Source organism: Festucalex cinctus, chromosome 16, assembly GCF_051991245.1.
Source record: "Festucalex cinctus isolate MCC-2025b chromosome 16, RoL_Fcin_1.0, whole genome shotgun sequence".
In the NCBI taxonomy this organism is placed as follows: Eukaryota; Metazoa; Chordata; class Actinopteri; order Syngnathiformes; family Syngnathidae; genus Festucalex; species Festucalex cinctus.
Genome location: NC_135426.1, coordinates 18,965,973 through 18,982,952, shown reverse-complemented (window position 1 = coordinate 18,982,952; position 16,980 = coordinate 18,965,973). Strand labels below are relative to the sequence as shown.

Below are 16,980 nucleotides of genomic sequence, written 5' to 3'. Positions count from 1 at the left end.
CTTTTCCGACTTTTCATTGGTTGGCACTCTTGTCAGTCTCCGTACTTCCGGCTTTTCGGTTCGGTTTGTTTTGAGAGTTCCTGACTTCTAACTGATTGGCATTCGAGTTGGTAAGCTTTTCGAATAGACTTTTTTTTTTTTTTTTTCTCCCTACCAAAACCTCTGGTTGATTTAAAATTTTGCACACGGTGCCTATATGATATTTATAACAAACGAACCTGAACTAATTCTGAAAGATGATTGGCACAATGTGAACCTTTTACTGTCTTGCGTGACTTTAGTCGTATCATGGAGCATGTTTAGTCGACTCGTAGGACTATAATAATATTAATTGAAAATCATAAGTGAAAGCTTCCCTTTATCTGTCGACCAGCTACGAGTAATCACCCGAAACATGTCAGGAGCTCATGACCTGAGAAGGAAGGGACGCCCCCCCCAAATATTCTTGCTGTCGAGCGACCAATATGTCAAGGTCGATTCGGAAGATACCGTCGTGCTACGGCGGGGGTCCATGTGCTCGGACAGACAGTCGAGTAAGGGCAGAGCAGAGAGTCTACGTGTCAAGGTACTCAGCACCATTTTGAAATATCTTCACGTAGTAGTTACCTGTCCTTGGGGTGTGATCAGATGTCAAAACGTATATGTCTCCTCTGGGTTCTATTCAGATGCTGGAACATGACATCTATGTTCACTTGGACAGAAAAGTTCTGCTTGAAGTCCCCACTGAGTGTGTTGGTCTGTTGGAGCCTGTGGCCCAAGAGGCTCGCCTGGAGCTACTACGTAAGTTAAATACGAATATAACGAAATGTTCAATGGGAGCTTTCGTTGTTTTGTTATTATTGTTTCATCAGGCAATCGTGAGAAGCTGTACGAGTTGGCCAATCTGCCTGCCGGCACACCCGTGTGGGTCCAAATGGACCAAGCAGACGAGCTCGCTGAAGCCGAACTCAAATACGTCGGACCGCTGACAGTAGGGTCCAGACCTCAGTATTTTGGGGTGCAACTCAAGGTAAAATCGCACAGTGAGAATAGAACGTTCTGCTTCCTCTTTTATTGGTCAGCTGGTTCAGTCGCCACTCCTCGGTCGCAGGGCTCTGCGGCGGGCAAAGGCAAAGGCACCGGCAACGGTCTTTTCACATGTCCTGAGGGCTCTGCCGTCTTCCTGCCGGTCAGCCACATCAAGATCAGACACTGGTCCAGCGGTAACGAGCCAGACACCCAAGAAAAGGAGCGCCCTCCCCGCCGCAGCATCGTCCGCCACCATCACAACGACGTTCGCCCCGCCCACATCCAGCCGCCCGCCGGTAGTTCCGGGCAACACGTCCATCTACCCCTGGCCTCTATTCCTCCTCAGTCGCAGTTTTCTGCCGGATCGCCTGAGCAGTTGCCTCAACGCCCGGTTCGTGGCTCCGCCTCTCCGCTGCCGTTTAGTGTTGGCCAGCGGGTTAGCGTCCCTTTGGAGAGCTCGGCTGTCAGTGGAGAGGTGCGCTTCTGTGGTCCACTTCCCCGTCAGGACTCATCTTTGATTTACGTGGGCATCTTGCTGGTCAGTTGCTTCATTCAGTCCGGGGATGTTTAACATTGGGAAGAGTGTTGATTATTTACTGTTTTGTATTTCAGGACACTCCTATGGGCAACTGGGATGGTCATTATAGAGGAGAGAAGCTCTGCCAGATTCCTTTTGACCTGTATGGAAAACTGCTTCCTTCCTCTAAAGTGTCTCCAGGTAGAGGGACCCGTTGTAGATGCTTTTAACTAATTCACTGCCAGCCCAATAAAAAAAATGGATATTTGACGCCTATAGACGTCAATGGCAGTGAATGAGTGAAATGAAGTGATTCCTCATCCGGCCCATTTAATGATGTGTTCTTCTTATTGTCAACAGTAGAGTCCCAGATTCCCGCCATCCCTCCCGCCCAAGTGCTCAAATCCATCTTGAAGACCTCTCCACCTGTCGCCAAACCGGCTCCTGAGTTGCTGCCCACCTCTGGCCACAAGGTGGCCCCGTTGCCGCCCCCCAAGAAACCCTTCAAACCCGTTCCCCCTCTCCCGCCCCCGAAGCCGCTCTACGATCCCCTGCCTCCGCCTTCGCCCCCGCAGCCGCAGCCGCCTCCTAAACCCGGCGACCTGGCGGCGGAGCAGCCCGTGAACGGCGCGCACGCCCAGCACTCGCCACCGGCGTCGCCGGACAACAACGGGGAAGTCCTGGAAGTGGGCGACATGGTGGAAGTGAACGACCCGCCGCTTTACGGTGTCATCCGCTGGATTGGACGCATCGAGGGGGTTAGCGAGGCGGTGGCAGGCATCGAGCTGGTAAATTGATTCCGACCGGTGCTTGTGTCAGATTCCAGAAAACTTTATTTGTAAAAGGCGCCGCTTCCATTTGCCCGCACAGGAGCAGGAGGTGTCGGCAGGATCCGACGGCACGTACCTTGGCAAGCGCTACTTCCGATGCCCGCCAAACAAGGGGCTCTTCCTCAAACTCTATAATTGCCGGCGGGATTCCCGATTCCCTGCTCCCGAAGCGCGTGTCAATCAAGTGGAGCGCTGCAACTCAATAGGTGAACAGGTTTCGCCGTGCACTTTTTCCCGCGCGTTCAAGAGGAAGTCGATCTTAAACATTTCTTATATGTGACCTCACTAGTCTAAACATGATATTCGGATTAATATTACATTCGTGGAATATGAGTTATGAAGAATAATCCAGCTGGTTTTATCCATCTCAGGGGGCGGCCATTTTGCCCCTTGCTGTCAACTGAAGATGACATCACAGTTGCTCAGGCAACGACCAAACACAGCTCACCTGTTTTCTGAAGCTGAGCTGTGATTGGTTGTTACCTGAAAGCTGAGCAACTTTTTCAGCAGTATAAAGGTATTATTTTGTCCATAATGAATTTGATAACTTCATTATTTTTCATGTACAATTAATACCGTTAAAAACTAATTTATCAGCTTGCTGTCGATTGAAGATGACATCGCCTGTGCTGAGGAAATTGGTAACAACTAATCATTGCTCATCTCTTTTCTGGGTTTGGTCAGCAAACTGAGCCGTAATTGGTCGTTACCTACTTCCTCAGCTCAGGTGATGTCATCTTAAGTTGCAGAGGTGGCGAATCCAGGTCCAGAATGTAAAAACTCTGCCATACAGTTTGGCTTTAGCCCCTGGTGCTAGCTACCTTGCTAGCGAGCTCCCTAGCAGATAAATGAGCACCATGGGAGCTAGCTAGGGAGCTAGCTCACTACCTACTTCCTTAGCACAGGTGATGTCATCTCCAGCTAACCGCAAGTGGATAAATTAGTTTTTAAAGGTATTAATTGTACATGAAATTATCAAATTCATTCTGGACAAAATATTAACTTTTTACTGCTGAAAATGGCTCAATGAGTCAAGTATCCCTTTAACCATCCATCCATTTTCATTTTCTTGACCGCTTATTCCTCACAAGGGTCAAGGGGGGTGCTGGCGCCTATCTCAGCTGGCTCTGGGCAGTGGGGGGGGGGACACCCTGGACCGGTTGCCAGCCAATCGCAGCCCTTTAACCAGAATAGAGATTTGACACTAGGGGGGTTGACTTCCCCTTCAAACGCTTACATTTTGGTTCTGACTGGACAGCGTTCGCCGAGTGGAATAGCGAGCGCGTGGAGGATGACACTCTTCCCACCGAAGGGGACGAGGCCAAGGAACTGTACCAGGGCTGGAAGAAAGGCATCCAGGGTCACCTCAACTCCTGTTACCTGGACGCCACGCTATTCAGGTGCTGCGCTAACTACACACCCGCGTTGAGAGATTGTGGCATTATGTCTGAATCCGTCTCGCCGTCCGCAGCCTCTTCTCCTGCTCCAGCTCGGCCGACTGGCTGCTATTCTGGCGCTCGGACGACACGCAAGCCGACCCGAACTGCGGTGAAGCTCAGGAACTGTTGCGCTGCGACATCGTCAACCCCCTCCGCAGGTCCGTCTGTCACTTGACCTTGGTTTGTGACCTCCTAACCCAAGGGTCTGCATCTATCAGCTCTGGAGCAACATGTGGCTCTTTGGTCCCTCTCCTGTGGATCTGTTAAAAACAAAAAAACAAAAAAACAAAAGCAAAACAAAAAAAAAACAAAAAAAAACGTATTTATACGTTTTTGGGAGCAAACGAGTTAAACAAATAATGAAATATTTAAAAAAAAATGTCAGAGTCCAAATTTGTAAATTGTCAGGAAAAAAAAGACACAAAAGGTAGATAAAAAGTTTTTAAAATTACCTAAAACTGTTCAAAAAGTGACCATAAAAAGGAAGAAATTACCATAAAATTTCTTTGGAATTGGCAAAAAAGGTCTGATAATTATTTAAAAAAAAAAAAAAAAAAAAAAAAAAAAAAAAAAGCACAAAAGAGAACGTTGAAAAAGTAATGATAATGTGTCCAAAAACAAAAGAAGAAAGGCAGAAAATTATCATCTTTGGAATTGGCAAAAAAAAAAAAATACCATAAAATATCTTTGAAATTGGCAATCAAAAAAAGTCAGAATTTTTTTTTTTTTTTTTTTTAAATCAAAAAAGAAAACATTGAAAAAGTAGCCATAAAATGTTCTAAATCAAAAGAAGAAAGGCAGAAAATTACCATAAAATATCTTTGGAATTGGCAAAAAATAAATAAAAATCAGAAAGGCAGAAAAGAAAATGTTCAAAAAGTAACAATAAAGTGTCTAAAAACAAAAGAAGAAACCCCCCCAAATTACCATAAATGTTCACAAAATTGCCAAAAATGTCAGAAAAATTTTCTATTTTCTGACAAAAAAGGAAGAAAAAAATGTTTAAAAAAAAATAAAATAAAAATAGACATAAATGTAAAAAAAAAGAGATGCCGAAAATTACCATGCTATGTCCATAAAATTGCCAAAAATGTCAGCAATTTGACAGAAAGGTAGAGAAGTTTAAAAAATTCATAAATTGTGGTGCAGCTCTAGTTAGCTCTTTGGCCTTCAGTAGATTAGACTCCTTCACAATCTTCAAATGTTTTGGGCTCCAAGCACATTTTTATTATTAGTTAATTAGCCTAAAATGGTTCTTTTTCTAGGAAAGGTTGCTGACCCCTGTCCTAACTCCAACCCCGCGGGCCGCCAGTCTTCAAAACACTGGGGGAAACCCTGCACACTACTTGCACGTCATGACAATTTCTTTGCCGCCTGTTTGTTTTGCAGGTACGGCTACGTGTGCGCTAGCAAGACCATGGCCTTGAGGCGACTGCTGGAGGCGGCCAACAAAGACGCCGGCTTCACCAACCAAGAGAAAGGTATGTGAGCGAGAGCGCCGTGACCTTCAACTTTGTGCGCCAGGAATGCTGCCACGCCGCTTCTCTTTTTCACGTCTGCCCAGACCCGGAGGAGTTCCTCAACAAGCTCTTCCTGCTCCTCCGTGTCGAGCCGCTCCTCAAGATCAGGTGGCGCCACACCCCCTTTGCTCCATTCCGATGATTTCATTTCCTTCGCCAGATAAAATAAGTTTTCCTTCTCCCCTCTTAGATCGTTGTCTCAAAAGCCGCAGGAATGTCACCTCTACCAGCTCTTCCCGCCTCACGTTCCCCGCTCGCCCTCCCCAGCGGACGCGTCCGTTTTGCTGCCCACGCGGCTCTTCACCCCCATGAAGGTGGCCAGCGTCCAGACCCTGCTGGAGTCCTCCTTCCTCCACGCCGGACTCAAGTTAGCGGAGGTAAGCTGAGGCTCGGCGTCGCGTCCCGTGAAATCCTTCAACTGTATTTGACCCCCCCCACCACCACAGGCTCCGTCCTGCCTCCTCCTGCTCATGCCCCGCTTTGGGAAGGACTTCAAGATGTTTGACGTCATCTTGCCCACCCTCAGCCTGGACGTCACAGACCTGCTGGATGACAGTAACGGACAATTTATCCTAATGTTGAGTTGGGCTGCAAAGGATGCGACAGTACATTTGCATGGGAAGTTTGAAATGTGTAAATTTCAAGCTTTTCAGGAAATCATAAAAATAGCACACTTCACCCCAAAATAATGTTCAGTCACTAATTTAATATGCTAAAAATTAGGGCTGGGTTTAAAAACATTGAATAATCGTTTATAATAGTGAATTGTTTTTCCTTTTCAAGCCTTATATCGATTCATGAAACCATGAAATGATCATTTTAAAATCTCTTTTTCCCATAAATTCACCTTTTTTTTCCTTACTGTTTTCTTGAAATTTACTGTTCACTTGAATTCAAAAATATTTTTTACATTTATGAAAGACCTTTAGCACTTTAAGACAATTCAGAATCTTTTTAATTTATATTTGAAATTATTGAATTAGAATTTTGAAAATATTTTCATCCCATCCTTGCTGATGTCAATTTTTGCATAATGCAAAATTTAGTTTGGAATTTTAAGTTTTCATCATGTCCTTGGTATTTAAGAATTGATGTTCCATAATTGAATCAAATATCGAATTGAAGTTAATCGAGTCTAATTAACTCATTTACTCCCAGAGATTTTCACGGAACCCCCTTCGCTGTTTTTCTGGATTTTGACTAATTTTGCAAGACCACAGAATACTGCATTCTATTGCTATAAAAACATGGACCCTACCAAAAGAAAGAGGGGAGTCTCTTCTTTCGTCAGGAAAAAAAAAAAAAGTATATTTATCTTTTTCCATTTTGCAGCAATTAGCATTAGAATATAGCTAAGTTTCATCATTATTCACATTCCTGGTGAAAACACTGACAAAAAGAGCTTGCTGCAGCATGGCCCTGGCTGATCTCTTATACTCTACTGCCACAGCAATTTTATATTACAGTATTTCATATTATTTTAGCTTTTATCAAAACAAACTGAGTCAATTGTACTGCATTCAATCTACTTTCATTCCTTATTGTCTAAAAAACATCCAGACTTTGGATCTTGAGTTGACATAATACTGCACAGCTTCCACAAAGTGACAGAAGAGTTTTATGAGCGGTCATGTATTTGTCCTCATGCTATTTTCGACTCTTATAAGTGGTTAATGCATAAATATCCGACAAAGTGACCTTATTTGGATAGAACATTTCCCCCAACTCAAGTAAAGTACATTTGATTTAGTCAATTCTTGTTTTTGTTTTTTCCCCCGCCATTCCCATGAAAAGTGTTTCCTTTAAAAATTCTGCTAGTTTTGCAACCACATTGTTCACTCAACTCCATTTTATTATGATTAATGTGCATGTTGTCTGCGTGTGTGCGCATTCATTTAGCTTTGAGGCAGTGCAGCATCTGTCAGGCTTTAGCCCAGTGGGAGTGCGCGGAGTGTTACGAAGACCGAGACATCACGCCGGGACACCTCAAACAATACTGCAACACCTGCAACACTCAGGTAGGCGGGCTCGGCCCCCAGTCGGGATGCTGACCGTCAGCGCCCGTCTTCCTTTTCAGGTTCACTGTCACAAGAAGCGGACGTCTCACTCCCCTCTGGAGATCGGCGTCCCCGGGGGGGCGTGGAACGGCTCCCTCGACTGCACCCGCCAGCGGATGTCCCTGTTCGCCGTGACGTGCATCGAGACCAGCCACTACGTCAGCTTCGTCAAACACGGGCCCCTGCCGTCCGATTGGCTCTTCTTTGACAGCATGGCCGACCGCCAAGGTGAGACGCAAAGTCGCCGCCCGTTCAAAAAAACCCGTCAACCAAATTAACCGTCAGATGTTTGTTACAGGAGGCGAGAATGGCTTCAACGTGCCCCTGGTGAGGCCGTGTCCCGAGGTGGGCTGCTACCTCAACCTGTCAGAGGAGGAGCTGGGCAGGGTGGACCCCGTCTCTCTTCCGGAGCGCGCCCGCCGGCTGCTGTGCGACTCTTACATGTGTTTGTACCACAGTCCCGAACTCAGCCTGTACAAATGACAAACATCTCTTTCCACGATGATGTCATAAACCTCAAATCTGTCTCGAGCCTTTTGACGCAATTACTTGTTACAATGAAAGTTGCACTGCCGTTTTATGTCGTGTGAAGTTATGTGTAACTGTTTTTAATGTTTGCACTAAGATAGCCATGATGTTCAAATGTGAGTTTTTCATGGGTTGACTTAACTGCCAATAGTATAATAAAAGCCAACTGACTCATATATTTTTCTTTTTATTTTGTATTTTTTAATCACTCGCTCACACAAGCTTACATCACATAAGCCACACATGGTCTCCCAGGGCGGAGAAGGCAAGTGACGGTTCCACTCCTCCACCTTGCCCCGACTGACTCATTTGATATAGACAATGCAGTACTTCTCCCGAAAGGCCGCAAGGGGGCACTGTGAGCACAAACTAGTCAATCCGACGAGGGAAGCGGCAAAGAAGAGTTTTGACTTCTGTGATCGTCTGAAAGAGTCGCTAGCCTCGCCTTGGACCTTTTCAAAAGGTAAACGTTGAATTTAGTGGCATTAAAAGGTTATTTTGAACACAAAAATGGGCTTTTGTAGTCTATGACGTCTTATCTCGCGAAGTCGTGCTCGTTTGGGCTTTCTTCAGGTGGCATGCTAGCAGCTGTTGCTAATTGAGGCTACAGCGCCAGTCTAACAAGCAAAATGATCAAAAATTAATCCGATTTGGCGAGAGGCAATTTAATGCCACGTAAATGAAATAATGCAGCGTGAATCGATGTTGACATTGTGGCCTGACGTCTGTCGTACGTCCGGGTTAACAAAAGATGAGATTTCTCCGATTGCACCACAAGTAAACAAACTGAAAATCGCCGTTTGAATCGGCAGAACCAGTCAGAAAACCGGATGCCAAAATTCCGACTTGGATTCTGTACATGTATAAAGATATCGACACCACGGAGAAAAACAAGACAAAAAATATCAGTAAAAGCCGTGGACTTAGATGGCAAAACATGGAAGTTCAAATACATTGTATTTTCATTCAAAATGTAAATGATGACGTGTGTGTGATTTAACTTTAGCAGGCCTATTTTGCGGCCCATTCAGTTGCCATGGCATCTTCAGGGGGACAAGGAGGGGGGATTTTGTCCACTCGAGGAGGAGCTGGTTCCAGGAGGATGAAATGGGCTCTGGAGCTGAGCTTAGGCAACACTAGGTAAATGATATAACAGGAAAAACACTTCCCAAAGCAAGCAAGCGCGGTTTTGATCCTCTTATTTGATTCTTTTTGGTGATGAGTTCTAAATCAGAGCCTTTTGTTCAATTCAGTTGTTAACATGAATGTAGAATTGTTTGAAACTTGGCAGATGAACACTATTTAGTTTCAATTGTTAGTCCTGATAACAGCGGCGCTGATTTGCTCCAGGTGTCGTAGCGACCGCCAGGCCGGCCAAGGAGATGTTGTCTATCCCATCGGCTATTCGGAGAAGCCCGTTCCTGACACCAGCATCCAGGAGACAGACAAGAATCTAGTGGAGAAGGTGAGTCGGATGAAAAGTCGGTGCATTTTTTTTTCTGTCTGTGCATTTGTTGACGTCGCTCCTTCTCTCTTGACAGCGATGCTGGGATGTGGCGCTGGGCCCTTTGAAACAGATCCCCATGAACTTGTTTATCATGTACATGTCAGGGAACACCATCTCCATCTTCCCCATCATGATGGTGTGCATGATGGCTTGGAGGCCCATTCAGGCTCTCATGTCTATGTCAGCCAGTGAGTCGACCACCTCTCCTCAAGGGTGCGCCGTTTAGCACGGCAAACCTCTACTTTTCTTCCTCTGGTGTCTTGAACAGCCTTCAAGCTGTTGGAGAGCTCCAGTCAGCAGTGGCTTCAGGGACTGGTCTACCTGGTGGGTAACCTGCTGGGCTCGGCGTTGGCCATCTACAAGTGTCAATCGATGGGGCTGCTGCCCACGCACTCGTCCGATTGGCTGGCTTTCATCGAGCCTCCTCAGGTAGTGTAACAGGCGTCGCTTATGACATTTCACAATGAACTGAGCTGGTCAATTGAAGCAAATGTGCGTCCCCTCAGAGGATGGAGATGATGGGCGGAGGGATGGTGTTGTGAAGCGGGCGGAACTATTTCCGGTTTCTGCCTGAGCCGCTGAGAGGACCCTAGAGCAGGACGGAGCCTTTGACTCACCGTCGACGGCCAGCCTTTTTGGCGGTGTTACTTTGTTTTGCCTTGTTTTTGTTTTATTTTGGACAGACTCGTTTATCAGCTGTGGTCCTCTGCATGTTTCACGGAATGACTTTCATCACCTGATACCTGGAGTTTTTTTGTTGTTGTTTTTGCTTACACTCATATTCTGAAAATAATTCTTACTGTTCATTGATCTGCTTCCTCTTAACGCACAAGTCAGCAATGTGTAACTAAAGCTATTTAATTTATATTGATCTGCCCTCTTGAAATAAAATATTGATTTGAAATGAAGCTTGTCTTTGGTCACAGTCACGTTATGTGAGAAGCGTGCAGAGACATGTTTTTATTAAACTCGCTTTAGATGTACAAAAAAAAAAACTTAAAATGTACACAAACAAGTTAAATAACGTCATGCAAATAGTTTAATGATGCAATTGAAACAAAGCAAAATGGCTCAAAGTGCACTAACTAGGTCTGAAAAATATGTGCATTGTGCAAAAGCTTCATTAAAAAAAATCTTCACTAACAATTCATACATTTAACGTTTTATAGACTCCAGGCTTTGTTGGCTGTTCCCGGATGAGTCCGTCTTGTTATTGCGCATGTGCAGACGTGATTTTGTTGGCGTAGCAATTAGCAAAACTTGTTCGCGTGCTGTGAGGCAAATGGAGTTATTCCAAGAGACAACAGGGAAACGTTTTTATTTATTTTACTTGTAAAAATAACTATAACATGTTTTAACCTTTTTGACTCGATCACTGCCAACCATTTTTGAAAATGTAAAAATTATCAGTACGCACGCTATATTATGTTCAATAATTATGTAGCCTATAAACCGAATCTGCAAAATCTGCCTTGTCCTGTTCTTTTATAATCGACAGTAGAACAAAAAAGTAGGTTGCATAAAATGCAGCCATTACTTCATTGAACTCAAACTGTGTTTGTTTCGTATAAAATGGGGCAATGATGTCATCTACTCGTTGTTTCAAAGTGTGACATTTGTAGTGGAGCATAATCAGATTATCCCCCAACTCGCCCCGTTGAAAAAAAAATGTACTTGACAAGTATACTTGTCAACAGTCTGGCGCTCTTGCCACGAGTAACAGTAGTACGTTATCAACCTTAATACACTGGACATTTTTTCCCATGTTTTCTAATTCACACGTTTTAGTTGATGGCAAACAAACATTACAAATATTTGAAGTGCCCGGATGTGGCCTGCACCCAAATAAGCTCCGACCGGTCGGACCATCCAACTGACAAGAAAGGGGGCGTGTCGTGACGAGCCGCGTTTGCTTATTTAGTCATCTTTTTTTAACAGGTTACGCACGCACACACACGTGCTGTCGTCAGTAAGTTACCTTCGCTTGCCTGACAAGTTCTCTCGAGCAACAGTTTGTGTTGTCTTGAGTTTTTTTTTCCCTGTGCTCAGCTCGTCATCTCCAAATTCGGCCCACATATATTTATTTCAGGTTTGCTGTTGTCGCCATGGAGAAGTTGGAGCGTCGCGTCCACGAGTCCCACCATGGATCCAAGAATCCGTTCTTTCACGCGGTGACTATGAGCAGCTTCCAAAGGATCCGGGTAAGTTTTTCGCCAACTTTTCCCACACGTGACAGGCGGCGTGTTAAGTGTTTTGATAACGCGAGGTGCATGCTTCACCTGGGCAACATGGCTGCCATGTAGCAATGCTGTTTCCTTACTGCCATATTTCATGTGCAAATATTGACATCTCCTCCCTCTGTCTACGCCGCAAAATGTAGCTTCAGTTCTTATAATGGGATTGTTTTATCCCAAGGGTCTCATTTTAGGGAGCTTCCTCTTCCCGGTTCGGCTGGTCGTGGTGGTCTTGTTCTTCCTCCTCATGTGGCCTGTGGCCCGCCTACGCCTGGCCGGGCTGTCGGCGGAAGATCGCAACCGACCCGTCACGGGCTGGCGCCGCTGGCTCTTCCATCCCGCCATATGGCTCCTGGCCAGGGCCGTCTTCTTCTCCCTGGGCTTCGTGTGGGTCCGGGTCAAAGGTCGGCGGGCCAGCCAGAAGGAGGCCCCCGTGCTGGTGGTGGCGCCCCACAGCACCTTTCTGGACATGCTGGTTTTGAATCCCACCCAGCTGCCCACTGTGGTGTCCCGCTCGGAGAACACCAGCTTGCCCGTCATCGGAGGTGAGTCGGAGTGGATGGAGGACGTGCAAACACGAGCGGGAAATTTTTCAGCGGCAGCTCGTGAGTGACGATTCCCCTTTTAACATGAGTTTGAATGTGCTACAGCCCCAGTTTCAGAGGGTGTGCACACTTTTGCAAACATTTCATTAGGTTAGCTCCGCTTACCATGTTTAGTGACAAAAGATTAGAAATGATTTATCTTGATCTCACTTTTTATATCACAAAACCAAGCATTTGCCAGGGTGTGTAGACTTTTTATACCTACTGTGTGTTGAACTGCTTTTGTGTTAGCGCTCCTGGAGTTCAACCAGTCGGTGCTGGTGAGCAGGAGCGATCCGGATTCGAGGAGGAAGGCTGTCGCCCAACTCACAGAGAGAATCACCTCCAACGGCTACTGGCCTCAGGTGAGGCGCAACAACTATTCAAAAGCAAAAAACGAGCACCTCTAAAATCTCTTGGGCGAACGACTCTTGCCCAGATGCTGATGTTTCCCGAGGGCACCACCACCAACGGCAAGGCTCTGATCAAGTTCAAACCCGGTGAGGAGATTTGACGTAAGCTGCTCGAGTCAGTCAGTCGGGACGATCCAGTCCTGATGCGGCGCTCGAGGCGTTTTTCTGGAATGATTGGCATGAGGAGGGAAAAGGGCGCAGTGTTTGCCTCATGTTTGAGTCATTTCGTTTCTCTCCTTTGACAAGTTTCTCCTTCCTTGCTCGATTGCTTGGCAGGTGCTTTCTTATGCGGCATCCCGGTCCAACCGGTTCTGTTGCGCTACCCCAACAAATTGGTGAGTAGAGATTGGCTTTTATTTCGATTTTACACACACACACCAGGGTTATAATAGTTTGGGCATTTTCATTATTATAATTGTTTTTTTGTTTTCAGAGCTTTTTTTTTTTTTTTTTTTTTTTTTTTTATATAATTTTCAGTTTTTATTTTTAGTATTAGTTTTTTTTGTAATGTGTATTTCTTGTATGCAATATTTTAAAGGGATAGTTTTTAAAGGTATTAATTGTACATAAAAAAAAATAATGAAGTTATCAAAATCATTCTGGACAAAATATTAACTTTTTACTGTTGAAAATGGCTCAATGAGTCAAGTATTCCTTTAAAATCTTACATACAAGAAATACACAACATTACAAAAAAATAAACTAAAAAAACTAATACTAAAACTAAAAAGGAAGAATTAAAAAAACACTATGAAAACTCACTAAAAAATAAAAAACTCTAAACTAAATAAAAACGGATTATAGGTAACAACCAATCATGGCCCACCTGTTTTCTGTGTTTGGTCAGCAAACTGAGCCGTGATTGATTGTTAACTACTTCCTCAGCACAGGTGATGTCATCTTAAGTTCCAGAGGTGGCGAATCCAGGTGCAGGAAGTAAAAACCCTGTCAGAAGTTTGGCTTTAGCCCCTGGTACTAGTTAGCTAACCAGCTAGCTCCCTTTTAGGTGTTGTTGTTGTTGTTTTTAATTTCTTTATTTAACAAATTGAAATCAAAAGACAAACAATAATCATCATCATCACACATAGTACACAACAAATAACAGTCAAGGAAAAAGGGGGAGGTGGGGACTGCCAGGGAGATCCATATTAGCTAAACGAGCACAAAATTAAGCTAGCTAACTAGCAGGCTAAAGCCAAACTGTGGAAAGATTTTTACTTTCTGGACCTGCGTTTGCCACCTCTGTTAATTTGACAGCAAGTGGAAAAATTTGTTTTTCAATACATTAGTTGTACATGAAAACTAATTTAAGTTATCAAATCTGGCAAAAATATTAACTTTTTACTGGTGAAAATGGTTCAATGAGTCAAGTATTCCTTTAAGTTTCACGGGCCAGCACGATTGAATTTGTGACAACCCTGAGCGGATGAAATCGACATAGCAACAAATAGAGGTTGAACTCTGATTGGACGAAAAATGGAACATATGCAATGAAGTGAATGTGTTATTTGAATGGTGTCTTCCAATGTGTTTTTGTGCTTCAGGATACAGTCCGCTGGACGTACAAAGGGACGACATGGTGAGTTCATGTTGCGTTTGTGGTGCCACTCTGGTTCTTTGTACAGATGTAATGTTTGTCATCCATCTGATAGGCTCGGGGCGGTGTGGCACACTGCCTCCCAACTGTACACCAACATGACTGTGGAGGTGCGTGAGAGGGGATGAGTGATGTTTTGCTGTTTAGCGTAACAAAATGTTGTACTTCAGTTCCTGCCCGTTTACAATCCCTCGCCGGAAGAGAGGAACGACCCCAACCTGTACGCTGACAACGTGCAGAAGCTCATGGCAAAGTAAGTTGCACAATTATTTGCCGTGAATAATCTTTTGTGCGCGTGATAGTCAAAAATATTCTCGTGTCGTGTTTCAGAGCCCTCGGCGTCCCGGCTACGGACTATATAATGGAAGGGGGCGTTCCAGTCCAAAAAGTGGGCCATCTCTCTCTTCCGTTGCAGTCACCCGGCAGGGAAACGCTGACTCTGCTGCACAAGGCTGGGTATGAAAACTTCTATTTCTGACATTTCATCACATTTGTAAACAACCAACCGTAATCCGTGCGCGTCAGCCTGGGAGCAAGCGAGGTGGAAGCCGCGCTGGACAGAATGATTGACAGGTGTCAGTCGGGACCCTTGTCGGTCGGAGCCGAAGATCTCGCCGGCCTTCTGGGAGTCGCCGACCGGCGGACGGCGGAGAACATCTGCGGCTTCTACTCCGAGGTACTCCGGGCGTGTTTGTTGTTGCGTCGTCACTGTGACGTGATGTCCGTTACCTTGGCGTCTTCTGCTCTGTTTTGTGGTTTTCAGGAAAAAGTAGTGGACCTGAGACAAATCTATCTGAATGTGGCCGCTCTCTCTGGACTCGTTGACTTCAAGTCACTCCTGCGCACGGCCTTCAATGTAACTAGATTCACAACATTGCTATCCATGTACTCGTATGTTCTTTGGTCTCACTAGTATAAAGCATAATTTACTAGCAGGCCAGCTGTCTATTATTATTATTATTATTATTATTTTTTTTTTTTTTTTTTTTTTCCACCACTCTTGATACTTTTGGCCTCCTAATAATACACAGTTGTACTAGTAGCTGGACACTTTCAATACATGTTGCTAATGAGCCAAAACTTTTCTAGTTACATTGACTTGATAACCAGCTTTTACTTAATATTACCGAGGTAAAACTATGCACTTGCAGTAGTAGCACTGAAATGCAAGATGTCAACTTAGTGGCACACATTTGTCAACAAATTGCCTCACTTTGAACATGTATTTTTTTCGTACTTGTATGCCAAAAGTTACATTAGAAGTGGCAAAAAACATTTCTAGTAACAGCCGTTCTTAGGTGTGGGTATCGATTCAGATTTCCAAAATCAATTAGATTCGTTATATGAAAGAAAAAGACTCCCCAAAGTCGGTTAACTTCCCGTTAGCATTTGCTAACTTCCTGTTTGCGCTACGCTAGCTATATTTTAAAATGAAGCGTGTTTTGTAACATTAACATTGTGTATTTAGATTTACAGTTAACTCCAACTGCGGTGTCATTAAACAGCTTAAAGAACGCTTCGTGACAACAGAATAACATACGCTACACACGTGCTAGTTGCTAATGCTACGCAAGCAAAATGGTGCATTCAGGGTACTTTCATAGTGTCGGAAACTTTGGCTTTCTTTGATAACGTTTTAAGGGGAAAATAATCAGCCAATAGCTCCATTGGCCGATTGTGTTTGAAGGCCAATAATCGTCCGATTATAATCGGTGGCCGATTAATCGGTCAGGCTCTATTTGGCACATTAATTTGCAGGTTAAATAAACTGTATTAAAAGTATTGATTCATGGTTTTATGAATTTATATTCGGCTGTGAAAAGGAAGATCAATTCAGTATCAATATTTTAGACTCAGCCCTAGTCGTTCTACTAGTGTGCTCAATTGTCATACTAGTTAGGACACCACGACATGCACCTTAAGATGGCTGTAGAATAAATATCATAAATAGGTGTTCAGTGAGATCAATGAATGGCCTTTGACCTTACAGTTGTTTGACGAAGAGGGGACAGGAAATCTGAGTGCCGAGGAGCTGTCTTGCCTGATGGGGGCGCTGCTGGGCCTACGTCAGCGTCACATTGAGCAGCTCTACTCTGAGGTCTCCAGTGGTGGTTGGTTAAGTCAAGGTAACGTAAAATGACTAAAGTTGGGATAAAAAAAAAAAATGTAAAAGTTTTCTGAGTTCTCAGATTGTTATTGACTTTGGTATTGTGCCACTTGCTCCTCAGATAACTTTGTGCGAGCGTTGACGAACCACCCGACCTATCAGAAAGTGGTGAATGAGCACCTACAGCCCGGCCAGGCAGGGTGGCAGTTTCTAGTCAACAACAATGGAAACATGCTCAATGGCACCAAAAAAGTAATATGAAGGTTAATGTGTACTTTTTTCTTTTTTTTTTTATTGCAGATTTGTTTTACCTTAATGCAAGGAGACACTTTAGCCAAATACTTCTGAATGGTTGGATTTTTTTGTGTACGTATGAACTGTGCCTTTACCATAAATGTTATTTTATCTGTGAAGATTTTTAGGTCAACCTGTGCAAAAAAAAAAAAGTATTGTAAATGTTTTTATACAATGAATTGTCATTTGTTTTCTTTGCTCACACGTTTATGTTCGCCTGTTCGTTGTTTAGTTTGTTTTAAAAATTACGTTTTTTTTTCTAGTATTGGGAGAAATGAAGGGCTTTGAATCTAAATAAACATTTTTACAACAACGTTTGTGGATTTTTTTTTTTTTTTTTTTGCC

The 16,980-nt window shown here is 44.1% G+C and overlaps 3 protein-coding genes across 6 annotated transcripts; all 3 read left to right on the top strand.

The window, feature by feature from the left end:
• The first annotated feature begins 1 nt into the window (after position 1).
• cyld3 (cylindromatosis (turban tumor syndrome) 3) lies at positions 2-8,075 on the top strand. Of its 2 annotated transcripts, none has more exons than XM_077500362.1 (17): positions 2-110; positions 374-565; positions 666-780; positions 852-1,009; positions 1,091-1,546; positions 1,621-1,726; positions 1,889-2,313; positions 2,396-2,561; positions 3,614-3,755; positions 3,827-3,952; positions 5,184-5,275; positions 5,359-5,422; positions 5,505-5,691; positions 5,761-5,869; positions 7,214-7,332; positions 7,392-7,599; positions 7,670-8,075. In XM_077500362.1, the coding sequence occupies exons 2-17, from the start codon at positions 395-397 to the stop codon at positions 7,852-7,854; spliced, it is 2,829 nt and encodes a 942-aa protein (XP_077356488.1). In that variant the 5' UTR covers positions 2-110; positions 374-394; the 3' UTR covers positions 7,855-8,075. The 2 variants fall into 2 exon arrangements, with proteins under 2 accessions (XP_077356488.1, XP_077356486.1); XM_077500360.1 differs by having other exon boundaries at positions 1,886-2,313.
• A 139-nt stretch (positions 8,076-8,214) lies between these two features.
• emc4 (ER membrane protein complex subunit 4) lies at positions 8,215-10,314 on the top strand. 2 transcript variants are annotated; one of them, XM_077500365.1, is made up of 6 exons: positions 8,215-8,362; positions 8,906-9,039; positions 9,250-9,364; positions 9,441-9,594; positions 9,675-9,835; positions 9,913-10,314. In XM_077500365.1, exons 2-6 carry the CDS (start codon positions 8,936-8,938, stop codon positions 9,946-9,948), a joined length of 570 nt encoding a protein of 189 aa, XP_077356491.1. In that variant the 5' UTR covers positions 8,215-8,362; positions 8,906-8,935; the 3' UTR covers positions 9,949-10,314. The 2 variants fall into 2 exon arrangements, with proteins under 2 accessions (XP_077356491.1, XP_077356492.1); XM_077500366.1 differs by having other exon boundaries at positions 8,252-8,362; positions 8,909-9,039.
• Positions 10,315-11,076: 762 nt separating this feature from the next.
• Positions 11,077-16,948, top strand: lpcat4 (lysophosphatidylcholine acyltransferase 4). Of its 2 annotated transcripts, XM_077500364.1 has the most exons (14): positions 11,090-11,375; positions 11,496-11,607; positions 11,822-12,185; positions 12,477-12,589; positions 12,664-12,724; positions 12,914-12,972; positions 14,182-14,216; positions 14,290-14,344; positions 14,405-14,487; positions 14,565-14,690; positions 14,760-14,910; positions 14,998-15,090; positions 16,225-16,360; positions 16,463-16,948. In XM_077500364.1, exons 2-14 carry the CDS (start codon positions 11,512-11,514, stop codon positions 16,600-16,602), a joined length of 1,512 nt encoding a protein of 503 aa, XP_077356490.1. In that variant the 5' UTR covers positions 11,090-11,375; positions 11,496-11,511; the 3' UTR covers positions 16,603-16,948. The 2 variants fall into 2 exon arrangements, with proteins under 2 accessions (XP_077356489.1, XP_077356490.1); XM_077500363.1 differs by having other exon boundaries at positions 11,077-11,375; positions 14,760-15,090.
• Positions 16,949-16,980: the final 32 nt, after the last annotated feature.